The sequence below is a fragment of the Puntigrus tetrazona genome, chromosome 23 (assembly GCF_018831695.1).
Source record: "Puntigrus tetrazona isolate hp1 chromosome 23, ASM1883169v1, whole genome shotgun sequence".
NCBI classification, from domain to species: Eukaryota; Metazoa; Chordata; class Actinopteri; order Cypriniformes; family Cyprinidae; genus Puntigrus; species Puntigrus tetrazona.
The window spans coordinates 15,152,735-15,180,490 of record NC_056721.1 but is presented as its reverse complement, the minus strand read 5'-3'; the positions used below and the strand labels follow the sequence as shown (position 1 = coordinate 15,180,490).

The following is a 27,756-nucleotide window of genomic DNA, read 5'->3' as shown; positions in this document are numbered from 1 at the left end:
TCATCTCTCGAAAATAAATATCTGTGTCAACGAACCTGTCAGTGCCATCAGAATGACAAGTCCTTATGTCATTGTGTACGGATAAGATGGTCAAATTGCTTAGTCGTGTTGTCAACATAACGTCTTGGTTACTTTTGTAATCCTCATTCCCTGGAGGAGGAAATGGAGACGTTACATCATTGACTGACGTAATGGGATTCCGCTTGGGAGCCCAATCGCCTCTGAGCTTTAGAGAAAAGGCATGCAAACGCTATTCTGGTTTATGCTGAGGGCCAAGAGCTTATCCAACTCCCAGCGCAGATCAAGGTTGTTTCAGAGGATGTAATGCTTCCTTTCCCCCTTCAGAGAACAAGGGTTACACGAGTAACTGGGACGTTCCCTTTCAGTCAGTTACTATGATGTTATATCATTGACTCCCTACATGTTGTCCCTATGGAAAATGCTACAACCTTAACCACGTCACATACTTGAGGTACAAATGCTGACAGGCTAGCGTGTTAGACAAACAAGACTCAACAACCATCCCAACACTCTGGATGAGTGTGTTCTGTATGAAAGAATTGGCAACATTGAAAGGGCAGTTTGCCTAAAAAAAAAAAAAAAAAAAGTCATATACTAAGTTATATTGTTTGTCTCTTGTTTATCTCAAAAGCACCTTGTACTGCACCTGTTTTAAGTGACCAACTCACATTAACAAAGGAATTCCTCTCAAGTAAAACTTTCCCACATGGATCCAAAGTGACAGTAAAGTGTATTGATGGATATAAGCCAAATGGTACAACATCTCAGTCAATCACCTGTGAGGAAACCAAGTGGACAAAAGTAACCCAGACCTGCATAGGCAAGTACTGCCATTTAATTGTCACTCTGGATCTGATTTTTGTCAAACACAAAGGAGATGTTTAGCAGAAAGCGAATGAGGCCAGAACATGTGGTGCTCCAAATGACAAAACAAAACCATAGAAATTGCCCATCAAAATAGCTTTATTAATAATAATTATAATAATAATATTTTATTTATTTTTATAAAGGAAAATCTGCAGTAAATTAATAGAGTGCAAGTCTAAAAGGTTTGTTTGTTTAAAGAATAGAGTTAGAATAGAGATTGCTAGAGGGTCATATAAAGATGGAAAAGATTTGTTTTTAGCTGATTCTTGAAGGTAGCTAAGGATTCAGCTGCTCAGATTGAGTTAGGCAGGTCATTCCACCAGGAGGGAGCATTTGCAGTTTTTCTCAGTCACTTTGGTACATTTCTCGAATCGTTCTTGACATTTGCAAAACAGTAAGTGCATTTCTCAAAACAATTCGTACAAATAGTAAAACACCATGAATTACCTGCATAAGGCAGTCTGTTGCTCAAAATCCTCAGTTCATCCCTCAAAAATAAATATCTGTGTCAACGAACCTGTCAGTGCCATCAGAATGACAAGATCTTGTGTCATTGTGTACGGATAAGATGGTCAAATTGCTTAGTCGTGTTGTCAACATAATGTCTTGGTTACTTGTGTAATCCTCATTCCCCAAAGGAAAACATCATGGTATCCCTCTGAGCTTTAGAGAAAAGGCATGCAACCACTATTACATTTTATGCTGAGGGGCCAAGAGCTTACCTGACTCCCAGCATTGATCAAGGTTGTCTCAAGAGGGACATAACGCTTCCTTTCCCTCCTTCAGGGAACAAGGGTTACACGAGTAACTGGGACGTTCCCTTTCAGTCAGTTACTATGATGTTATATCATTGACTCACTACATGTGGTCCATATGGAAAATGCCACAACCTTAGCCACGTCACATACTTGAGGTACAAATGCTGACAGGCTAGCGTGTTAGACAAACAAGACTCAACAACCATCCCAACACGCTGGGAGCTGGCTGGAGCGAGCCCACTAGGGATGCCTGATTCTTCAGAAACATAGGATGGGGGCAGAGCACACTAAATAGTTGTGAGGATACAGAAGATGGAACAAGAGGATGCCAAATTTGAAGAGGGTGAAGGAAGCCCCTATCAGGCACAGCTACTCTGTCTAGCCTGAACTGCAGAGTGATGAAGGAGCCAGTGTATCCAAGGGAAATCACTAGGGAGAAAGGTGCACGGATCCAGGGGATTGGCGCTGCAAGCTGAACCCTCCCAAATTGTACCCAGCCCCTGAGAAAGGTCCCTCCTCTGAGGATTTTCCAGGGAGGAGCTGTCGAGAGGAGAGGTCCGTAAACCAGGTTTGTGTGGGCCAGAACGGCACAATCAACAGAACCTGGTCCTTGTCCTCCCTGATTCTAACAGATCTGTGGAGGCTCATTGGGGGAAAGGCATACTTTAGGACATCCCGGGGCCAGCTGTGTGCCAGAGCGCCCATTTTGGGGGGGGCCTTGGTGAGGGAGTAGAACAACTGGCAGTGGGAGGATTCCTGGGAGGCAAACGGGTCCACCTGAGCCTTGCCTTATCGACTTTTCCTACGCTTTTCCTTTTTGTACTGTAATTTGTTGATGAACCAAGTCATTGCGATTTTATAGGAAAAAACGGCACTGCATAGCACAAAGAAAAAAAACAAAAGTAGAAATGTGCACATAGGACAATCTCTTTAGGGAAAACTGTACATGTAGTGTTGTAGAATTACAGTGCAGTCTTCCTACACCTCCTGACATTGGTGTCTGTTGGGCCACAAATTCTCATCCTCATCATAACAAAAACATTTTCACAATGCAGAATGTAAACAATCTTTTAGAGTGTCTCATCTAGCCTCTGCATGCATCTGCTGTGATGTCATCACACACTTCATTCATGGCAGCCAGTCATCTGTGCATGTATGTGGCTGGCGATCATATACTTTCCATCTCCATGCTGAGAAAGATTCCTCCATGAGGTTAAGGAATGGAGAGTAGGGTGAGAAGAAATCCATCAGCATCCTGTTGTGGGCTGAAAACCATTGCCTGATGTTGGAGCGATGGGACTATCATATACTTTGGCAGGTCATCTCCAATCTGACCTCTCTCTTGTTCAGGTTAGGATCCCGCTACAGAGTGTTTAAAAAAACAAAAAGGTTAACAAGACGCTCTGTATTGTATGGCCCAATAATTTAAATATGCATTAGCACACATTCTCAGAGATAACAGCACCCATAGACTTAGAAAAAAACTGTAATGGAAATGTATAGAAATATGCTTGACATATTATGACAACTTGTTCAATTGATAATGTTTTTTTTGGATGTGCTCAAGTGACACAATGTGAAGTTTGAAAAGATTGGAGTTCTGATCTGAGAAATATACCAAAGCAACAGAGAAAAACTAATTTAAAAAGTCTTAGATTTTTGGGAAGGCACAATAGGATTTTGGTATAGTGTTGCAAATCCAGTGGTGGATTTGAAGTGAAACAACAATGCCTTGAATTTTATGCAAGTAGCTATTTCTAGCCAGTGCACATTGATAAACAATGGTGTAATGTGCATTCTTTTTGGCTCATTAAACATTGATCTTGCTGCCCTGTTCTGCTGGTATTATTTATGGTTGCTGGAAAGAATTGTTCATTATCAGTATATTTTGATATTAGTTAAAAAAAAATAACTTCAAAACAAGAATATCAGTTTGACATGCACGCTTTTTTAAATTTACTGTCATTAAGTAAGAGGTAACCTATCGTGCTGTATTAAGTATATCAAACAATCAATATTCATGCTAGAGATGGGCATTTTGGAAAAATATTATAATCAAATATTTGGGCAATTTTTGACTATATATAAAATAAGTTTTTTTTTTTATTATTTATTTAAATGATGTTTAACGGAAAAGGTTATGTTTAATAATTCTTTTTTTTTTTTTATTGTTGTTGAAAACGTGGATAGAGAGACATGTGCACACACACACACACACACAGTTCTGCTTTGTTGCTTGAATGTTTATAAGCCCTTTAGAATGTACTATATTTTGCATAAGTTTGACCCAAAAAATCATCAAATTTTCACACTATCTCTGAATGTACAAAAAAGATTCAATCAAGCAAATGAGACAAAAATAATTTCTTTAGATATATTTTTTTTCCTCATGTCAGTGTCGCATATTTGTTGGTTGGGAATGTATGTGAGACTCAAATATTAGCAATTAACTTTAAATGAGATCTATTTGTGGTGTTTTTAATCAGTGAGACTGTCCTGTGTCTGCCCTATTTTATTTAAAGGAACAGGGTTCTATCAAAGTCTGATCATGTTTGTGAAAGTATATGGCACAGTATCTATAGTACATTGCACAAACAAAGGAAATTTCTAAGGACCTCAAAAAAAGAGTTGTTCATGAATGGATGGATCAAAGGATTTCACAAAGTGTTTGTACTTCATATGTCCACAATCAGACAGATTGTATACAAATGTTGGAAATTCAAGACCATTGATACCCACCCAGGAAGTGGATTAGCCAGAGGGCTATTGCTTTCTATGCATGGACTAAAGCATCTGTGCTTTACACCACAGCATCCGACACTTTGCATTGAATTTGATTATGTATGGCAGGGGTGTCAAACTCAATTCCTGGAGGGCCGGAGCCCTGCAGAGTTTAGATTCAACCCTGCTAAAACACACATACTATGCATGTCTGAAGTACTTGATTAGCTGGATCAGGTGTGTTTAATTACATTTACATTTACATTTAGTCATTTTGCAGACGCTTTTATCCAAAGCGACTTACAATTGAGAGTACAACAGCGATTCATTTTTTAGAGAGACAAACAGACAGAGTAAGTGCTTATAACACCCAGTCACAGGGAGTGTTCAAATTAGTACATGCCAGAAGGAAGGAATAAACAAGGGGGATGAGAAGAGAGACAGAGGCAGTGAGAGTTTTTTTTTTTGTTTTTTTTTTTTTTTTTTTATGATGAGGTCAGGTATTGCTGAAAGATGTGAGTTTTCAGCAGTTTCTTAAAGATTGACAGAGATCCAGCATTCCGGATATGTACGGGAAGATCGTTCCACCAGCCAGGAACAGAGAAGCGAGAAAGTTCTGGAGAGTGATTTCGAGCCTCTTTGAGATGGTACCACGAGGCGTCGCTCGCTAGCAGATCTCAGACTTCTAGAGGGTGTGTAGATTTGTAATAGTGAGTGGAAGTAGACCGGTGCCGAGTCTGTGGTTGTTCTATATGCAAGCATCAGTGCCTTGAACTTGATGCGAGCTGCAATCGTAGCCAATGTAAGGAGATAAAGAGAGGTGTAACATGGGTTCTCTTGGGCTCATTGAATACCAGCCGTGCTGCTGCATTCTGAATCATTTGTAGAGGTTTTATTGTGTTCGATGGAAGTCCAGCCAGTAGAGCATTGCAGTAGTCCAGTCTAGAAATGACAAGGGCCTGGACAAGTAGCTGTGCAGCTTTCTCTGTTAGAAAGGGCCTGATCTTTCTGATGTTGTGCAGTGCAAACCTGCAGGATCGAGCAGTCTTTGCAATGTGATCTTTGAAGGTTAGTTGGTCATCGAGGATTACACCAAGATTTCTGACTGAGGTTGATGGGGTAATTGACGAAGAACCTAGCTGGATGGTGAAGTCATGCTGTGTAGTTGGAGTGGCAGGGAATACAAGCAGCTCAGTCTTTGTCAGGTTGAGCTGTAGATGGTGCTCTTGCATCCATGTCGAGATGTCCGCCAGGCAACCCGAGATCCGAGTAGCTACCGTTGGATCGTCTGGATGAAAAGAGAGGTAGAGCTGTGTGTCATCGGCGTAGCAGTGGTAGGAGAAGCCGTGAGCCTGTATGATGGGGCCTAGTGATGTAGTGTAAATGGAGAAGAGGAGGGGACCAAGAACCGATCCTGAGGAACCCCAGTGACCAGTTGATGTGCTGTGGATACATCTCCTCCCCAGGCCACCCTAAAAAACCTACCAGTGAGATAGGATTCGAACCAACGAAGTGGGATCCCAGAGATGCCCAGTGATGAGAGGGTAGACGGCAGGATCTGATGATTCACAGTGTCAAAAGCAGCGGATAGATCCAGCAGAATTAGGGTTGCATCTAAACTCTGCAGGGCTCCGGCCCTCCAGGAATTGAGTTTGACACCCTGATGTATGGCTTGGATGCAGCTGAAAGTTGGTGACCTCTTGCACTATGCGCCTCAGCATCTGCTGACTCCACTCCCGTCAGTTTAAGTGGTCTACCACCACTTCGTGGCCAAGTTGCTGTTGTTCCCAAACGCTTTCACGCGTTCTTATAATACAGTTGACTGTGGAATATTTGGGGCGAAGAAATTTCACTACTGTATTTGTTGCACAGGTGGCATCCTATCACAATTTTATGCTGGAATTCACGGAGTTCCTGAGAGTGACCCATTTTTCACCAATATTTGTGAAAACAGTCTGCATGCCTAGATGCTCGATTTCTATACAAGTTTGGCCATGTTCCAAGTGATTGGAATACCTGATTCCAATTATTTGGATGGGTGAGCAAATACTTTTGGCAATATAGTATCTCTTTGTCTCTGGCAATCGTCCATATATGGTGTCATCTTCTGCGCAGGCGCATCCCGTGTATTTGACACGTGTAGTGTGAACACAAAAATCCTGATCTTTGGCTTAGCATCACATGCAATCTTTTCGTGCAGTATTTCGAGTTAATACCTTGAAACTTGTATGCCTGACCTTACACTTTTGTTTTGTTTGCCCTATGATGTTTCTCATATGCAGTTCTTATGAATTGGGCAATGCGGTGGTCGCGCCAGGGCTGCTTGCAGTCTGGAGCCCTGCATTTTCTGCCAAAGTAGTAGTAGAAATTTTGGTTTGTGTATGCTTTTTCAGGCCTTATGCTTTTGGTTATATTGCCACTTGTTGGTTTGGCATGCTCTTGATGGCACTTATTAGTATGTTATTGCTTTTTCATGTGAAAGTTTTTTTGTTTTGTTTTTTTTTTTAATGGAGGAAAAACTGTTGATAAAATTACATGTGGACTAGGCCTGATGATAATAGTATAATAATAATAAGAGAAGACAGAGACACAAGACACACAGAGACACAAAGTTAACAATGTGCTAAGCAGTTGGTAACACTTTTTAACTATTTAACACTGCATGTTACTAGAATATGGCCATTTATTAGTAGTAATTAAGCACACACTAATACCTGAATCTACGTTCCTAGTCCTACATCCCTAATCCTGTTGCTTGTTTATCTCCACAGCGCCTTGTAGTTTGCCCATTTTAAATGAACATGTCACTTTAGCAGAGGCTTTCCGCTCACAAAAAAATTTCCCACATGGATCCAAAGTAACAGTGGAGTGTATTCATGGATATAAGGCGAATAACACAGTAGAGCCTCAGTCAATTACTTGTGAGGAAACCAAGTGGACAAAATCACCCCTGACCTGCATAGGCAAGTACTGTTAAGTGTGTTGTTCCTAAAGTTTTTTTTTTTTTTTTTTTTTTTTTTTTTTTTTTTTTTTTTTTTTCAAAGACAAAAGGACACGTTTATCAGAAAGTAAATGAGGCCAGAATGTGGAGATCCAAATGACCAAACAAAATGATAAAAACTGTCCATAAAAACGCTATTATAGCACTATATTCCAAATCTTGACAGGCTGTGAATGTAAGTGCAAGGGGAAGATCTTCATTTAAATTTCAGTTCTCCCATAATTATGGATTCAGAAAATTTGGAGAATAATGCAAAAGTTCTTCAGAACACCTTCAATTCTGATTTTAACACCCTTTATCAGTCTTCGTTTTAGAAAGATGGATGGATGATGAATTGTAGTTGACCTATATTTTTTATAATAAAAGTATAATAATAATAATTATAACAATAGTATTATCATTACATTGAAATGTCATTACTAAGATATCAACAATAGTTTTTAAAAGATATCTCTGGCTATTACAACTTAAAATGTTGACACGTGTAGAGTGAGCACATAAATCACGCTTGACAATCTGACTGCACAGTGTGAGCACACAAATTCTGAGCTTTGGCTTTACGTTGCTTATTAGCATGCATATTAATAGAATATTGCCATTTATTAGTAGTAATTAAGCACACACTAATACCTGAACCTACGTTCCTAGTCCTACATCCCTAATCCTGTTGCTTGTTTATCTCCACAGCGCCTTGTAGTTTGCCCAATTTAAATAAACATGTAACTTTAGCAAAAGCTTTCAGCTCCCAAAACATTTTCCCACATGGATCCAAAGTAACAGTGGAGTGTATTCATGGATATAAGGCGAATAACACAGTAGAGCCTCAGTCAATTACTTGTGAGGAAACCAAGTGGACAAAATCACTCCTGACCTGCATAGGCAAGTGTTGCTCATAAACTGTTTTTGTCAAGCACATTTATGGATTATAGATAGATAGATGGATTTCCTCACTGATTAATTGACATGTGACAACGTGGTTATCACCGTGGGGGGTTGCTGGAATTTTCACTCTTTTCCTCTATTCTTTTAGTTTTAAATAGCCTAGTTTAAAAAAGAACCGTGCACATTTTACTTTCACTTTTACATTAACGGCAATGATTTGAATTCAATTCAAGCAACGACAAAATACAACGTAGAACATACAACTTTTATTAACAAAAGGAATAAAAATGCACCATGCTATATGCCTAATATAAAATAACAAATAACTTGCACAAAGTTTAAATGGGTATACAAAAACTAAAAATCAGTAAAGAATGAGGAACAAATAATTTTGAAATGTATAACATTAGCTTAACCAGTAAGAAAATAAAGTGGCCCAGATACATAAAATAATGAAAGACAAATACAGTTTAAATAAAACTAAAATCAGTAAAAGCCATGGAACCAAATAACTTTTTCTTTTTAAACTTCTATTGTCTCTTAGATTAAATATTTTAACAGTGCTTTTGCATTTCGTTTTGAAACTCTTCCACCAGCTTTTTGTCTTCTAGGTGATAAATAAAAAATCTGATCTGTACACGACAGTTCAGTTCAGTTTTAATTGTCTGTCCTCTTACCAAATTAAATGTTTTTTTTATTATTATTAAAAAAAAAAAAAATCTAAACTGGAGTTTGACGTTGTCACGGTGGGCAAGTAACGTAAACGGTGATCAGCACCGTCTCTCGCAGCAAGCCTAATAGTCATAACTGTATTAATATCAAATCGTTGTTGTCCGTGTAAATGTAGTCACTGTTAGTTTATTTGGTCTTGGCAAAATAAATCCACAACATTCTGCGGCACATATAACATATATAAAATAACACCTCAACAAGCAAGATGCAGAGAAAAATGAAAGAATGACCCCTCAACAAGCAAATCTATATCATCCGCTGGTGTGGACACTAAAATGATCTTTGTAGTTATCTTTAAAGTTATTGTTCCTGTTGTAAATGGGTTTCTATGGGTGCCTGGGCTACCACGCCAACTGGTGTATTGTTGATTAACTTATAGGTCATATAATATACATATAATTTAGCCTGTATGAATAATTTTAATAACTGCCATTTCAAAGCCTAAGGACCTACTATCATGTGCCAAGTAAAAGTATAGTAAAAGCCCAGTAAAAGTTTTTCTCTCTCTCTCTCTCTCTCTCTCTCTCTCTCTCTCTCTCTCTCTCTCTCTCTCTCTCTCTCCTCTTCCTCTTCCTCTTCCTCTTCCTCTTCAAACCTTTAAAAGTGGGATTTCATTTTCATGGGTATCTAGTGTCACCTGGGGTTATGTTTTGTATTTCCGGGGTTGTTGTGCTCTCATTTCTAGATCTGTGCATTACACACACACATATATATATATATATATATATATATATATATATATATATATATATATATATATATATATATATATATATATATATATATATATATATATATATATATATATGTATATGTATATATATATATATATATGTTGTATATTATATGTATATGTGTGTGAGTTATCTGGGGTTGTCTTTTGTATTTCTGGGGATCTCATACTCTCATTTCTAGTTCCCTAACCCAGTGCATATTTTGACACTCAGCCTTACCAACAAGTCCCCCTACTACCAAGACTGTCACAACTGCTGCAATTCGTCCAACATCCAAGGCTGTACCTAAAAACAATGGTATTGTCTTATGAATACATGCTTTACTATAAGAAAATTATTAGGTACACATTAATGTTCTCCTAATGGCCCTGCTCAAAACATTTTACAACATTAACAACCAGAAGGAGAGAGAGAGCACAGAAACTTTCTATAGTAATGTTCAGACATTAATAATTATGATAAACTGGCGGCCTTGCAGTTTAGGGCTTAACACGTTCAGCCACCACACAAATGGATTCATTTTTGGTTTCAGGGATCTAAGTATAAAAATCATAAACACTTTCAAATAATTTTTCATATTACTTAGTAATTATAGTGGCTATATACGTATTGCTCTAAATTAAGTGGGAATATGTCTTCTGATCTGTCAGTAGAAATAATGTAATATTCTTGTCTCAAAGGTAAAATTAAAGGTCTAAATTTATTTGAATTGTATGATTCACAACACATTCACTAACATGCATAGGCACAGGGGTCCGCATGAAATATGTGTTCAAATGTTTTTAGAAACAAATCATGATTCAGAAGTAGCATTACTACTAACACACTACATTGGATTCTGAATTTTAAATGTATGGCATACATTAACATCAGAAAGCTTATGCGTGTGCAATGAGGCTGACACTTTTAATAAGTTCTTTTGTGTGTAGAAATTCACTCCAAACAGTTATTGGTTACTTATAAAGCAGCTTCACAGACCCTCCACAATTGCGACAGTGGCAAGATGTAGTTATGGAAACCCTCACCTTGTACACATTTATACAGCAAAATTTTGTCATTAAACCCCATGTCGTTCCTAACCCATAAAACCTTTGCTCATCTTCAGAATACAATTTAAGGTGAAAACCGGGACGCTTGTGACAGAGAAGTATGAGAGATATGGTCTGAAAATCAGTGGTTCAGCCGTAATAATATGAAGCTGCGAGAATACCTTTTGTTTGGAAAGAATACAAAAACATTATTTATTTAAAGATTGGTAACATCACTGTAGCCCACATTACGGATGCAGTTCTTTGTTAGATGCAATGGAAATGTATAGGTACTTGTGCTTTGAATCGTACAAACAGCGTGTCTTTCCATTACATCTCACACAGAGCAGTCACAAACCTTCTGGTTTTTTATCACAAATATCTGAAATTGTGTTCTAAAGACTAACACCGCTTTCACCGGATTTAAACAACATGGGGGTAAGCGATGACACAATTTTGATTTTGGGGTGCAATATCCTTTAACTGAGTTAAAGGTTTATTTTGCCATTGTGTTTTTTGTTTTTTGTTTTTTTCCTTAGATCAGAGACATGAGCTGTTGCCTGTACTTTACTCTGTATCATTACCATTAAAACGTTAACTCTTAACATCTATTAACCTCAAGAATAAATACACTAATATCATATGCTCCACAGTGTTGTTTTATCAGTTTGGCCATTATTTTATCAGTTTACATAATGTCAGTTTTACTGCAGAAAGATTCTTGTTTCTCTTTCTAATCACATCTTAATGTTATAATCTTTTCTAACGGGTCTGTTAGGGGAACACTCTTTTCCTTAGCATGAAAGATTCATCATATAGCTGTATAATTGTATACCTTTTACCTTTTTTTCCATTTTGATTTTTAAGGGTTATCTGTGTTTTCCATATATTTGTATTTGAATCTGCAATCTGAATTTTACTCTTTCTGTCTCCTAACTGTATTCTTTTTTTATTCCACAGGCGAGAGCACTCCAGTTTATGGTAAGTTTTACTATACTATTAAGAAAAGAGCTGATTCCTCTTGTCAGTCATAGTCACCTTCTTTTTGATCTGTTATTTATTAAAAGTGGTGGATTATGATATTTGATATGCTTTTTACAGGAACACTACAAATATGTTGTATTTTACGTATGCTGGTTTTTGATCAAATAAATTTTGGGTTATGTTTTATTTTGTTTTAAGGGTTACAGAATGATTTGTATTTTATGTCTTGTGCCATTCCTTTCGTCTTAATTTATTAAGCTAACAATTTTTTGTTTGTTTGTTTTTTACAGCTATAGTGATTGGTGTCATCTTTGCAGTGGGTTTGTGTAAGTCAGTCTGCAGAATTCAATTGATATTTTTTTTTTATTCAATACAAAATTCAAACACAGTATCTGTTAATAATGCTGGGTACACACTAAAAGATTCTTACAGTCGTACAAGATCTTTTAAAAGGAGAGAGACCACAAACAGAAAGAAGAAAAATCCTAAATCTTTTAGCCCCTATAGTGTGTTGTGTCCATGGATATTGGATATATTATGTAAACCAAAACTTTTATTTTGAATGTGATTTTAATGGTGAAGTGGAACCTCCTCATCATTGTATTGCTGTTCTTAGTATTTCCATACATTCTGTTGAATTAATAGAAGATCTTAGGATTTTGATAAAACATCCCTTAATCACCATCAGCCTTTGAGTCGGAATAAATCATATTTTATCTGCTCCACAAACACTACATAAGCTAATACATGATGTACTTTGGATAAAAAGGTAGACTTTTTTCCATCAATCAGTTAAGATTTACAACAAAAATGTGGCTCTATAACAACCACAGTATCATTTAATTTGAGAAGAGCACTTAATTTGCTCTGTTAACAGGAGGGTAGTATTTTAAGTACGTTTTGCCCAATGACCCTCGACAAATTCTACGGTATCCGTTTTGTTTTTATTTCTGAAATATTCATGAAAATGTAGAATATATTTGCTGTAGAATGTTGACATTACTACAATAATTAGTTTATTTTTATTTAATTCTGATCATTTGTAATACATTTCTTTTGTTTCATAGGTATTCTCATTGTTTGCTGCTGTTTATGTAAACGGTAAGTTGTCTGCACCACCTGGTTGCATCTCACGTCATTTCTAACTCTTTCACTTTCACTTATTGTGTCATAAAAGAATACTTTGCATTCAGTGGTTGCGAAACAAGTGGGAAATTTGGGTGAGATTCCCCCACATTTTTCATGGGATCTAGAGATGCCTTTTTAGGTTTAGTTTTAACGTACCAGCTGTTTAGTCATGCACATGCTGACCAACACCTTTTTCTGAGCAGGTAATTAAATATATCAATCGTTTATCAAACCACAAAAAGCATACAAACTCTCATGAAAAATCCTTGTGATAATTCTTTATTTCTGCAGCCATTAAAGCTTCTAGTGTGTATTCTGGGTGGAAGGGTTTTGTGTGTTTCGCTGTGGGGTGAGGTGCTGTGTGTGCTGGGATTGAGATTTAATCTAGCAGATATTTAGTCATGCACATAATGACCTTCACTGGATTTTTGGATTGCAGCTCAAAACGGCAGTGTTCTAATAAGGCAGAAGATGTTTTATAACACCCTCACATATGTGGTAAGGACAATAGGGACTGTGAATCTTTGCAATTTTCTCTAAGACACAGGCCTCTGATGGTGCCCCATGGTTTCTGAACAATTATACATGCATCATTTGTTTAAATGTGGCCAGTAATATTTATGATATCAGACTTCTATCAATCCTTAAATATAAAAATGATAGAACAAGTCGGTTGAGAGTTCAGAAGATTCTTCCTCATGACCATGTGTTTAAATGCAGGTCATGTAGTGTTTTTTAGACACTTTTTTTTTTTCTGAGCTTGATATAACTAGGGTTTTAAAAATATAGAACAAAGTCATTTATATAATTCATGCTTTGTTACTCAGCATCATGCATTATTCATTTGTTGTTTTTTTGTGAATGACTCCTTACATAATTTTTGCACATCTTATTACAGGTCTTCAGAAAGTTGTCCTGAATAAAATCCAAATGAAGAATCCTGCAAACATATGTACCCTGTATATACACACACTTCCCAGAATCCAGCTGCAGCAAATTTCTCCATAATCAGACTCATTGTTGCTTTAAAAATGCCAGCTTCATGCGAAATAACTCCTTTTAAGCAGTCATTAACTTTTCCCCCACGTTCTTTACTCAGAAACTCGGTCTTCACATAAGTCAGGTTGAATTCACTTTTATAAAGTGTATGCTTGTGATTTCTTGACAGTTGTTGATGTAGAGATCACTCATTAATAACAACGTTCCTCTTCTTGAGAACATTTAAGGCAAGAAGTGCACTGGGAGCCCCTTCCCTCACTGATTCAGTTGAGGGCTAGATTTAGTACGATTATTTATGTAGAAAGAACATTTAAGATATGGATGTCTGAATTTTGTAATTATTGCATAATATTTGTGAATCCACGTTTTTTTTCGGTTTTGCCTGTTACTTTGCGTTTGGATAAAAGTTCCAGTAAATGTAGTACAGAAAGTGATTGGCGGTGCAGATTTTAAAGGAAAGTTCTGTTTATTTCTGCTGAAGTGCATAAAGTGCCTTTTTGGTTTTTAAGTGTTTGTCTGAGGTTTTGTATAGGTTCTAATTGCATTAGAAATGTTTTGCGGTCTCGATTTTTACGTTAATAAAGAAAAACTTTAGTATGATAAGGATAAGTCATTTACTTTTGTCTGCTTTAAGACCAAATACATACAGAGGCCTAATTGCCTTTTGTTACTGCTTATTTATTTTTTCCCCTATTTGGAAAAGTTTGCTCTAAAATATTGGAAAGTATTAATATCTTAATATTTGAATATTTTTTTTAATTGGTCATAGTAATTTTCCCCAGAAGTGTTTTCTTTTGCGTGTGTGTGTGTGTGTGTACACGTGTTCTGATTGGCTGTCTTGGTTATTTAACTTTTGTTAGCTTTAAACTTTTCAGCATTCTCAAAGATGTATCATATTCTATTGTTGTGGTGTTTGAAATGGTTTTGAACCACTACATTTGTGCCATGCTAACTTGATGCACTGGCATAACTTGATTTCCAGAATAAGCACTGTCGCAAAGTTGATCAAATATAAATCAACCTTTATGATTCTGTCTTTCATTGACATGTCTGTGTGCCTGAAAGGACTCAAAATAAAAGCTATCAAAACAGAACAGTTGGGTTCATAACTGAAATTTGTCCATTTTATTTTAGTTCTTGGATATTTGCAGACCTGAGCACTGATTCTGTTTGACACGCAGTGTTATTGTGGAATTAGGTTTTGCTCCATCACTAGATACATTTCATATTCAACCAGTACAGCTGCTTTCTGTATCACAAGGTTTCCAATAAACCACGTTCAGTTCACCGCGTTACATTTCCTCTATTACATAACAAGGAACAATCAGTTTAGTTGTTCAATTATTTCAATAGAAAAAAACTGTTCATGACTATTTCATTCACAAAGCATGTCAAACAAAAACATGAATCCTACTGCACATGGTATATTTTGAACAGACAATATCGCACCAATGAGTTTTTTAACATATATACAGCGACTTCAATTAACAATTGTACAGTCAACAGCAACATTATGGCAAGTTTTACTGTAATTACAGATTTGTTAAACCATTCATTCTTTGGGGCATCACAAATGAAATCAAACATTTTAACCATTGAAGACATGTGAACGTACTTTTGGCACTTTTATTAGTCTAATAACCAAAAACTTTAATGAATCTTAATTTAGAATTTTTCATTCTCCATGCAGTGACTGGTCCATAGGCACTTAAATTGTACATTTGGCATAATTAAATATTGGCAACCTTTAAACTTACAACTACACAAACATGTACAAATCCAGTAAAATATGAGAAGCAAACCACCAGATTTATAAGGAGAAGATAAATAACAGTAGTCCAAACAGGATGTTCCAATGCAAAACATGTCAAAAAATATTCCATTCATAGAGAAATATGCATGTGTACTGAAATGCATAGGTTCAACCATAAAAAAAACAAACACTTTTTGCAGCATTAATTAATGTAGACCGATGTAAAATGTCTAATATTCAGTGCTACTTATATGCATCTATGTAAGAAAAATGCTGCAAAAGAATAGTTTAGTTTTAGTTAGTGCATTTGATTGCATAGAACCCTAATGTAAAGTGTTAATTAAATAATTACAAGTGTAGAAAAGGAGAGATGAAAATTTCACCACCTTCTACGTGACATCAAAATACATTTAAAAATATGATTTGCCTTTGAACATACATACTCAAGAAAAAAAAAAAAATTCAATAGTCAAGCTAGATCCATAAATTCCTGATTTCCAACCACATCAGTTTTGCCATACATACAAATCAAGCGTATTTTTACCTTTTTGACAACATGACAGTTTTTGGCTGAAGTCACTCACTCTGAGGCACTGAAATCGCTGGCCCTTTCGGGTCATCAAAGCGGTCCATGGTGCGAAGCTGCATGATCATGTGCAGGCCGTAGGTAAGAATGAGCACCATGAGTAGAGAGGTCAGCAGGCCCATCCAAATCGCCGGAGTGAAGAATCCCGCACAGTCGCTGGCATACGAGAAGTCTTCACCGCTAACGCCGAAGCCTTGGATCTGTGGGAAACAATGTGGACTTTTTGCGGTATACTGTATATGATTCCCGTTTAACAGAGCATTGATAGAGTACCTGGAAATCATTGAAAGACAGCGTCCACAGGGTAGCGTTGTCCGTAGCGCTTCGAGGCACCAGCAGGGGGCTCTGAGCGCTGCTCACGCTCTGGCAGTGGAAAGAATACTCCGCAGGAGAGTAGATCCCGCCGCTGGCATTAAAGATGGCTCTCTGCCCGTCGTACTCCAGCTCCACCTGCTCCATCACCGACCAGTCGCGAGCAGACACGGGGAAGAAGATCTTGCGCATAGAGAAGCTTTGAGGAAGCATCGGATCACAAATGAAGGGTGTGACTAAATACTGCTATTATGCAAAAATCTAACAATATACATCAGGTATGCACTGTTGGCAGCAGCTTTTGAAGAATTTGGTTGTTTTTTTGTTTTTTTTATGTTTTCTTAAGCCTCTTCAACAAAGCTGCATTTCTTTTGTTTTTTACAAATACAATAAAACACTAAAATTACTGTTTTAATTTTTTTTTTTGTTATTTTATTATCTTTTAAAATTGTTATTTATATGATGCAAAGCTGAATTATTATTCCAGGTTGTAGTGTCACAAGATTAGAAATTATTCTAATCAATAAAGTGAACATAAAATATATCATATAGCAATAAAAAAAAAAAAAAATCTATTTAAAACTTTTTAAATTTATATTGTCAGGGACAACTTTCAAGTATACGTGTTTAATGTAAATAGTTTTTTTTGTTTTGTTTTTAGGATAAGCAGAACCTGAAATATTTTGGAGTCAAACATCTATTGTAAACGCATGTTCAAACGCGGGGTATTTTTCCTCAGATTCAACGACTGCAGTAAAACCCGTTCTTCAAAATCACAATTAATACATATGAATGAAGGACTGTGTGTTAAATACTCACATAAGCCTGAGGGATTGCAGATTCAGAACATTTTGGAAATTGAGGACAAGTCTGAAATACAAAATATTGTATACTTTCAAGAGAAAAGCTTTACAAATATGGAAACATATGCTCGTTTCTGCTTTATTACGATTCTGACCTTGACACCGTTCCATTGCAAACGGAACCGGCCGTGATGTCAGAAGAACTATTAAAAACGTCTTTTGCCAGATCCACCTGTTTCCCAGAGTAAGTAGCGAGGAGAGTGTCTGCCCACATCAGGATGCAGGGCCCCCCTGTGGTGTTGACGACAACTGGGGGTTTGACGGGAGACTCCGGCAGGGCCTGGAGCAGAGATCGGCCCACAGACTGTGCTGCCATCACTGGGCTCTCCTCAATCACCTACAAAAGAAGGATGAAAGGACAGTTTTGTTCAGGCTTTCATCAAGGCTGTCATTAATTGTTGTGTCAAATGAAGAGGAACGTAATGTGAGAGAACCATGTGCGGTACATACCAACTTTGTCCTTTTGTGATTTTCCTTAATTGGATAAAAGCATCTGCAAAATGCATTCACGTAAATGTAAGGAAAAAGACTTACTCTAGAAGGCTTCAGGCCGGTGTATACGGCAGTGTAAGGCACATCCTGAGACTTGAACATGTCGAGGACCTCTCCAATGATCGCATCTAATCAGAAAAGAAATCTTACACACTATAGTAAAGATACTGACAAACACATGGCATCAAGTTCAAAAGAATTGGTTTAAACAAAGGACTTTTTCTTTATATAATATATGCATGTGTATTGTGTATATTTATATATACTCACATGCACCATATATTTTGGAAGTATTTACATGCATATACACATTATACATTATATATAAACATATTTAACATATAAACATACTTTTTCTATTACATATATACATGCATGTGTTGCATTTATGTATATATAAATACAGCACAAACAATATTACTTTTATTACTTTTATTGCAAACAAAAACTTATTTAGGAGGCGATCCATTGTTTGACAGCATTAGAACGAATCAAAGAATAAAAAGCACTTAAACTAATTTATTACAAGTAATTACAATAAACTATTAAAACTACAAAAAGAATATCTACTCACCATTTTTCAAAAGCAATTCCTTTGTCTGATCCCTGACATTTAAACAAAGCAAAAACAGTGTTATTTTTGTATTATTTATGCACTATTATAGCATTTTTAAACATTTAAATTACCTTTTATTTTTACATTTCCTGTGTTATTCTTTTAGTTATTTTGTTGTGGCCAAGTAAATATATCTCATTTTCATTTAGGTGTTTTATAAGCTGCAGTTTTCCTTCAATATTTATGATGCATTTCAGCTTTATTTATATTAATAATAAAATGTTTTTTAGGTTTTAACAATATCAGCATCACAAAAAGGGAAGTTAACATTTTCTTTGAACAATGAACAATTCCTTCATTTTACTGAAATAGTTTTTGTTTTATTTCAATGTTCTGAAACACAAGACACTTTGGCATGGCTTCGTTTTGTATTAGAATGTATTCTTTGAAGCAGCTAAAAGAAAAAGAGCTATATTTCAGTTTCTGTGTTGCTGAAAGCTACTCCGATGAAAAGAAAATGAATCCTTTTTGTAAGAGACTGTATAATAAATAAGATTAAGAACATCTTACCCAGCGATGTAAGGGAGACGGAGGGCCAGCAGGGAAGGCTGTGCTGTGCTCAGCTTGATTTCCTTCAGGGCGCTGGGGTCCATCTGGACTGCTGGGACACCCAGCTCTGCCTGGAACAGCTCCAGGACGGAATGTGATGCAGACCAGTCCAGGGCTGGCAACACCAGGGGGCTGGAGGACGTCTGAAGTGCTGACTTGAATACAGAGAGAGAAATGCTGATGAGAATGTTGATCTAGTTGTGCTATCCCTCCAGAATAAACAAACAGAGCACACCCACCTCTACGTTCAAAAAGGCACTGTCTCGCTTGTTGCCAAACACTCCACCGTACATAGTGAAGTCTTCCAAACTTAGCTATAAAGTGGGGAGAGCAGGCAAAAAGTTAGTTACGTTTGTGCCACTGAGATGCTATTAAATAATCATATTGTACATTTGTATTTTTTGTTTTAAATTTAAATTTGACTTAAAGTTCTAATATTATAAAATCTATATATCCATCTATATATCTATATCTATGTATTTATCTGTCTTCTTGGACATACCAGGATTTCATTACCCATGTACAAATTTTGATCATCTGCAGACTGATATTGAAAGATTTCTTTAGCTTTATTGCAATATTAAACATCACGAGATTTTAACACCTAGGGTTATAAAGTAAAAAAATAAATAAATAAAAAAATTATATATATATTTATTTATTTGTATATATATTTATTTGTATATATATTTATATATATTTATAAATATATAATTTCACATCTGTGATGTTTAATATTGCAATAAAGCTAAAGAAATCTTTCAATATCAGTCTGCAGATGATCAAAATTTGTACATGGGTAATGAAATCCTGGTATGTCCAAGGAGAAGACGGATGGGGAAGTAAGACTGTGGCTCAAAGTCACACTATACTGACAAATCCAGTAACCGGAGTAAAAATATCAGTGTGAGAGGAGGAAACTACTTCACTAATAGTTCCACATTGTAAAATACATTCTTACTGCATTGTAAAGCTTTTCACCAATAACAGAAATGAACATCAATAAAGCACAGTATATGGAAATGACTTTAAAGGGCATTGTTACTTCCATGATGACCTTTTTCTATCACACAGCTCGTTGATTGTTTCACATATTCCAAACTATTTAAACAGTCACTATATAACTACATTATGTATTATACGACTGATCAAATGTCTAAAATACAAAATAACAAAAATCACAAGAATGCACGGCGGCTGGCATTGTTTTAACCACGTATGGTATTTTACCTTATCCTGTAGGAAGAGCAGCACATTGTGTGGAGCGGTGGACAAGGCAGGTTTGAGATAAGACGCCAGCTGCCCACCAGACACTATCTGACCAGCTGCTGCTTGAGGCAGATGTGGCATTTCGGACCTGTATTGACAAACATATCATTCAGCTCACGACCCCCCTCGACTTGAAACACTGTTCGACGCAATGAACCTCTACCAAACGCTTTTAGACGTCGCTGTTAGCTGATTCGGCTGCATGGGCATATAAGATAAAGAAAGCGGTGTTCTGGAGTCACTGTAGAAGTCAACCTGAAAACAGTGTTCAAGAAACGCACGCGTGACTTACCCATCACTGGTCCACATGAGCAGAGGCACTTGAGCACAGCAGCTGTAAACCGAACAGAGAAATAATAAAAGCGAGGTGAAGGCCATTGCTGAGAGACTTGTACGCCGCGGTCCCACTTCCGTCCTCCTGCGGGAGAGTCACGTGAACGGCAGAGAGCTGACGATCACGTGACCGTGAGTTTTTTTTTTTCTTTTCTACAATCATGTGATTATCTTCTGACTCGATTCGTTCACGGTCTCTGACGCAGTGCGCAGGCGCGAGACGCAGCGTCGCAACGCAACATCATATGAATAAACTACATTTGCGTTATTTGCTAGGCCAGCGAGAAACAGAACATCCAGCCGCTGTAAAACATTAACATTTACATCTGTCTGTCTGTCTATAGATAGAAACGTTGTACACATCAATACAGTGGGCACGTTATAAAATAAAATAAAGTTTCACACAGTATCCTGTAGAAACAAAAACATTTGATAAAAGTTTGTACAAGCATTATATAAAATATTTCCATTTTAACTGGTGCTAACGTTACCTACAGAATCCATGTATCATTTCTCGCTATTACCTATAAACTATTGAACTGTTCATTAAAAACTTTTGCAAGACTATATATAGAAAATACGCTTCTTAAAACATATTGTAAAGTGCATTTGACTCTAGCCGAAACGCACTGGGATTGTAATTTCAGGACCACTTTTATTAGGCTTAAATATTGACAGGCAGCCTGTCATATGATCGCACTTTAATCAAGCTTTTTGTACTGCTAACAGGCCGTATATTATTATAAGAATGTTGTAGAAACATTCGTCTTAACGTTAAAACAGTTCTTGAGTTAATCATCACCACGTTAATTCACGAAATATTGAGCGAGGCTTCATCATCCACGGTGTTGTCGGCGGAGGGATATCTGGTACTGTGACTGCGCCCTGTGCCATTCAGCTGTAAAATGGGGAAATGAAAGTGCCACCGAGCGAAGTGAAATGATTACATGCCCAGGGGCCGAATTATAGTTGTTATTTATAAAGCATCCACATTCACGGCTGAATTGTAACTCTGTGTTGATGACATTTACTGCTGTATCGATCGTCTCCGTTTGGGGAGGTGCACTATATTATTTCGCGAATGTCTCCGCACCGCTGGAGCTCGCGCTGCGGTCAGGGCCATCTTTGGTTGTTCTCGCCGGTCGCGCCACAGTCAGCGATCAATTGTGATACGTATCGAATTATTTGAGCGATAAATTCTTTCCAGGGAGGTCGTTTCTGCCGCGAACGGGACAACAGACCGGTTCCGCATAAATATTTCGTTGCATCCACGGCCGTTTTGCAGATATTTTTTTTTTTGCAGCGGAAATTTGGCTAAAGACGGGATATCCACCGTAATACAACATGGATGAGGAATATGATGTTATCGTACTGGGCACCGGGCTCACAGTGAGTAACGCGTTGGGGTCACCGACGACTCGCTGGCTTCGGGAACGGATTAAGATATCGCCGACGGATGCTCGGATGCTCGTAGATGTGGCTGAACGAATAGATGCTTAGCGTTAGATTGAACCCGACGGCCTATTGCTGACGCATCCTTTGGACCAGTACTGTACTGTGTCTGTGTAGTGAGCCAGCATTTCTCGCAATTTCTGCATGCATACGAGCGCAATCCACGCCAAATCCACCTTCCCCCGAATGTTAAAGCCGTCGAGGCTGCGTCGTTGTATTGACATGAACGCGGTTATTAAAAAGTAATGAATGATTCTTCTCTCAGTGTCTGGTTCTAAGGAGTGGCATCAGGTATCCCGTTCGCTCGGGCGTCGAAATAGGGGGGATTTATGTATTTACTGCGCATATTTTGGCTTTTGCGTTTGCCAGCGTTACAGCTGTGTCGTACTTAAGTGATGTTAGTTTACTGTTTGCCTGCAATTGGCTGTATTTATTTTTTGTTATTGTTATAATCTAAAGAGCCCGATTTTACGAATGACATTGGTCGCTCGCGTGCAGAAAACAGTATTGGTTAATGCAAATAATAAATTAGATGTAAAATAAAGTGTTTTCTTTTTATCAAACGCGTTCTTTATCTTCATGGAGGATAGTGGCTGATATGGGCTGCGGCTCGTAATGTGGGTTGGGTGTAGCGTTGTTCGATTCGCGAACGAGTTGTTCTTGTGAGTCGGTTCTTTTCATTGAATCGATACGAGAGGGTCTGTCGTTGACTTAATGGTAGAAGTTTTTTAAATGCCTCCTGGAAATGTATTTTCGACTTAATTATGTGGAAATTGTTAAAACAAAAACAGTTGGATGTAAACCTGAAGCTAAGATTATAGTATCGTTTAATGTAACTGTAAATTTTATTTAGGTTGTAAATTATTATTGTTTTATGTAATGGCTGCAACGAACTTAATTTGAACACATACAATTGCAATAAACACAGCTGTTAATAAAGCTTTAAAACATTTGATAGGCCTCGGTGGGCTGTCAGAGTGACGTAGACGAATCAGAAGAATTGGTTTTCGAAGCGCTCCATTAACTGCTCAAAAGAACCGATTCGCGGAAATGATTCGGACTTTGCATCACTAGTTGGGTGGGGTGACTCGCATCCATCCCAGTGTTTAACACGGAAGTCAAGGCAATGGATAGATGCACGCTGCCATGTCAACTCATGAATAAAAAAAAATGGAAATTCATATCCATGGCCGATTACAATAATGGTGTTTATCTGTGTAGGAATGTATTCTCTCTGGGATCATGTCTGTGAATGGAAAGAAAGTTTTGCATATGGACAGAAATCCATACTACGGTGGTGAAAGTTCCTCCATCACACCCCTGGAGGAGGTGAGGATGCTTCACATTTACCGCTGGCGCTACTCCAATCTCATGTCTGCTTGATATTGCATGTTTACTATAACTGCGTAGCCTAATTGCAAGAATAAATGTTGCTATTTGTAGCCATGTATTTTTAAAAAAGTGTTTATGAAATTGCAAAATACATTTTATTAAACATTTACACATGCACTCACATTTTACATGCTTTTCTCTCAGCTCTATAAGAGATTTGGGATTTCAGACAGCCCCCCAGAGTCAATGGGCCGGGGAAGAGACTGGAATGTGGATCTTATTCCTAAATTTTTAATGGCCAATGGTAAAAACCTAAGTAAAATGATAGTTGGTGTGATAATGTTGTTCAAAACATGTTTTTGGATTAGTAATTCATACAAGGCTGCCATTTTTTATTATATTCAGAATAATAATGCGCCACCACGCTTTGTCATTGTTTTTTTTCCTTAAGGTCAGTTAGTTAAGATGCTTCTATACACTGAAGTGACCAGATATCTTGACTTCAAAGTGGTCGAGGGAAGCTTTGTGTATAAAGGAGGAAAAATCTACAAAGTGCCCTCTACTGAGACAGAGGCACTGGCTTCAAGTAAGTCCAGCTAGTTTTTATAACTCACGACTGATTGTTTTTGATAAAAGTAGTTGACCCGTGACGTGTGTTGCTCAGATCTAATGGGAATGTTTGAGAAGAGACGCTTCCGCAAGTTCCTAGTTTTGTGGCCAACTTTGATGAGAACGACCCCAAGACTTTGGAAGGTGTCGATCCCAAACTCACAACAATGGGAGACGTGGTATAAGAAGTTTGACTTGGGTCAGACGTCATCGACTTCACGGGACATGCCCTGGCGCTCTACAGGACAGACGAGTAAGAAGAGTCTTATTATTGCTCTAATCATAAAACCTGTCATTTAAGGCAATACACTACTGGGAAAAAAAACCGCGTTTTACACCAATAAATGTATTTTATTATATTCTATTAGTTTCTATAGTTTTTTTTCATTGTATAGATTTTTTCTGGTTAATATATAGAGTGATAAAAAGATCGCATGTCAACAAAATGAAACAACAATTTTGAATCTGGCATTATGTAATATTCAGATTTCTTTGTGGAAATGTTTGCAAATCAGGGCGTATTTAATCAGATAACGACTCATTTGCATATTCAAACATAACGCCTTATAAAACATGCAGTAAGAAAAACTATTGTCTATATACACGCTGCGATTAATCAGCTGAAAAGTACTCTGATAAGTATTCCCAGTTACTTTTTAGGACTAAAAATATGGTAATAGAGAAAAGCTTTTGGCTTGCCAGTAAATGACAGCATATGCTTTTTCACTGGTGCTAAATGAATTGAATTGGATTCCTCCTAGATACCTTGAGCAGCCGTGTCTGGAGACCATCAATAGGATCAAGCTCTACAGCGAGTCTCTGGCACGCTACGGGAAGAGCCCATACCTGTACCCTCTGTACGGACTGGGGGAGCTGCCTCAAGGGTTCGCTAGGTCAGATGCTCCTCCCGCCCAATCATCCTCGCAATCATGTGTTGAGCATCATTGTGAAGTCCTTCTGTTATAATTACGGTCCTTTTCTCTTGTGAACTTACAGGTTAAGTGCAATTTATGGAGGAACCTACATGCTGAACAAGCCAGTGGACGAGATAGTGATGGAGGGAGGACACGTGGTGGGCGTGAAATCGGAGGGAGAGGTAAATCTTTAGTGTTGCTTGCAGTGTGACATAAGTATATCATTGATGCGTAATATCTGGTGTTGTTTTCTGGTTTGGCTAAATTACCCTGCTTTTTCCAGGTTGCCCGTTGCAAGCAGCTCATCTGCGATCCTAGCTACATCCCGGACCGCGTGCACAAAGTCGGACAGGTGATCCGGGTCATCTGCGTCCTCAGCCATCCCATTAAAAACACTAATGATGCCAATTCCTGCCAGATCATCATCCCTCAGAACCAGGTTAACCGCAAATCAGGTGAGCGATGATACAAGAGTTTGCAGGAGAAGCTAGCGTTGGTTTGTTAGTGTTTGTATATGTGCGGTCAGCACTAGAGGGCGCCGCTGGCTTTCGTTTCAAAAAAGAGCCAAGTCAATGCACAATTTGTTCTTGTTTGCCTTTAGATATCTATGTTTGCATGATGTCCTACGCCCATAATGTGGCGGCCCAGGGAAAGTATATCGCCATCGCAAGCACCACTGTGGAAACCTCTGATCCTGAAGGAAATCGAACCTGCGCTGGAACTCCTTGAGCCCATTGACCAAAAGTTAGTTTACTCTGTTTTCTGTACACTGTTTAGTTAAGAATTTTAATAATGTAAATATCAAGTAACACGGTTCAGAAAAATGTTACTATTTATTATCAGTATGTTCCAAAAAATACACTCTTCTCTCCAGACACACACCCACACTACTCGCTGTACTTTGGTCTGCAAAACCAGTTGGCCAGCTAAATTCATAGAGTAAAGCTAAATATTGTACTAAACACACATATCATGCTACATGAATGCAAATGTTTCATTTTTGCAGGTTTGTGGCCATCAGTGACATGTATGAACCCACAGATGACGGTACAGAGAGCCAGGTCAGCTTCCCAGTGTTATTTGAACAACTCATCTGCACACATTGTATTTATTACCTTTGTTTTAGAATAAATATTTTTTACTCAGTTTTATTTTAGTTTTAAGAATTTTATTTTGTGGTATTTATATATATATATATATATATATATATATATATATATATATATATATATATATATATATATATATATATATATATATATACATACATACATATATATATACATTTACATATATATCCACATATATATATATATACATATATATACATACATACATATATATACATACATTATACATACATAATAAATACATATTTTTTCAGTATATATATATAAATATTATATATATATATATATTACATATATTTAATTTTTTTGTTTTTTATTAATTACATTTAGTTATTTAATTTCAAAGAAACCCTTTCTTTGGAAATTAAATAAAAATTATAATATTTATTAAAAAAATGTATTAATAATTTTTAATTTTACATTACAAGAAACTGCCTTTACAATAATTGTCTTTAAATAAGGCACCGCTGGGCATCAATCAAAATTATAACCACTTTTGTCGTCCTCCTTTATTCAGGTTTTTGCATCACGGTCCTACGATGCCACCACTCATTTCGAAACAACTTGTAACGACATCAAGGACATCTACAAGCGCATGACAGGCAGTGACTTCGATTTTGAGAACATGAAGCGTAAACAGAACGACGTCTTTGGCGAGGACGAACAGTGAGGGGTGGACAAGTGACGGAGGAGTGGAGAGGCAATGATCAGACGGAGGGAGAGATGAGGCGGGCTGAACGGGATTTACCTGACTGGGTTCAGAAGGGACGCAGAACTGATTCGACAACGCTGTAAATCTCTTTCAACCGACCTTATCTTTTCCCAGAGTGCTCTTTGCTCATTGTCTCCACACCCCTCCGGTGTCTCTGTTCAGATCCTAACAGCTCAGCACACAGACACACAAACGCTCTATCGCTCACATTCCACAACTCTGCACTACAAAGTGGGCTCACACCAACATGCTATTTTAGATTCTCACACAAGCAGTATGCATCGTTTGCGCAAAATATCCTGTTGAAGTGAAACACGCGTCTTTCTGTTCTCTGAATATTGTCTTTGACCAAGCCCATACATGTGAACGATTCTCGAATATTGAAGGAGATTTAAAATCATCAACTTTTCGTGAAGTATCCCCAACTGTCCGAGACTGTTAGTTTAGCATACTGTCGTCACTTTTGACATTTAACGGCTTCTCGTGTGAACAGCAGCCTTCCTGTACTTGAGGAAAGTGTCACTGATATAGTAAGATCATCAAACACTACAGTTTGGCACCTTGGAAAAATGATGTAATGTGATATTGATAATAAACACTAAATTGTGCAAAAGCAAATCTGATTTTGCTAGATCCAGCAATCAAACCCGAACTGATGAGTCTCATATCATTGCATTTCCTATTCACGATCTTTCTGCTCTTTTAACTACAGATATTTAATTCTTTTATTATTATTATTATTATTATTATTATTTGGTGGATTTATTTTTTTGACAACTAAATTGAATGAGATGTATAATATGCAGTATAGAAGCGAACTGTAAGCCATTAACTTGTAACTAACATTACAGTCTTTGTGCTAACTCTTAAAAATATTTCTAACGTTTCGTCACAATTTCTAATGACCTGAAAACCTATTACGGACGGCTGTGTTGTCGAATCGCTTAGTCTGTTACGGAAATGAGTCTTAAAGAGAATG

The 27,756-nt window shown here is 37.3% G+C and overlaps 2 protein-coding genes and 1 pseudogene across 15 annotated transcripts in view; 2 read left to right on the top strand and 1 right to left on the bottom strand.

The window, feature by feature from the left end:
• LOC122328902 (sushi, von Willebrand factor type A, EGF and pentraxin domain-containing protein 1-like) overlaps nt 1-27,756 on the top strand; it is a 502,117-nt gene that overhangs the window by 7,417 nt on the left and 466,944 nt on the right. For 5 of the 14 annotated variants that reach the window (XM_043224970.1, XM_043224971.1, XM_043224969.1 and 2 more), the window contains 3 exons: nt 653-841; nt 7,139-7,330; nt 8,056-8,247. In XM_043224970.1, coding sequence (XP_043080905.1) covers nt 653-841; nt 7,139-7,330; nt 8,056-8,247 — 573 coding nt within the window. Of the gene's footprint in view, nt 1-652; nt 842-7,138; nt 7,331-8,055; nt 8,248-9,929; nt 10,014-11,704; nt 11,726-12,018; nt 12,055-12,795; nt 12,830-13,295; nt 13,355-13,754; nt 14,950-27,756 lie in introns of those variants that run through there. The other 9 variants (XM_043224974.1, XM_043224975.1, XM_043224978.1 and 6 more) reach the window with 9 other exon arrangements.
• LOC122328905 (V-type proton ATPase subunit S1-like) lies at nt 14,953-20,741 on the bottom strand. The gene is made up of 10 exons (XM_043224984.1): nt 20,588-20,741; nt 20,257-20,383; nt 19,266-19,340; nt 18,988-19,181; nt 18,436-18,467; nt 17,904-17,989; nt 17,465-17,706; nt 17,326-17,376; nt 16,468-16,705; nt 14,953-16,394 (listed from the first exon to the last, which is right to left on the bottom strand). Exons 1-10 carry the CDS (start codon nt 20,671-20,673, stop codon nt 16,185-16,187), a joined length of 1,341 nt encoding a protein of 446 aa, XP_043080919.1. The 5' UTR covers nt 20,674-20,741; the 3' UTR covers nt 14,953-16,184.
• LOC122328904 lies at nt 21,668-27,121 on the top strand (annotated as a pseudogene).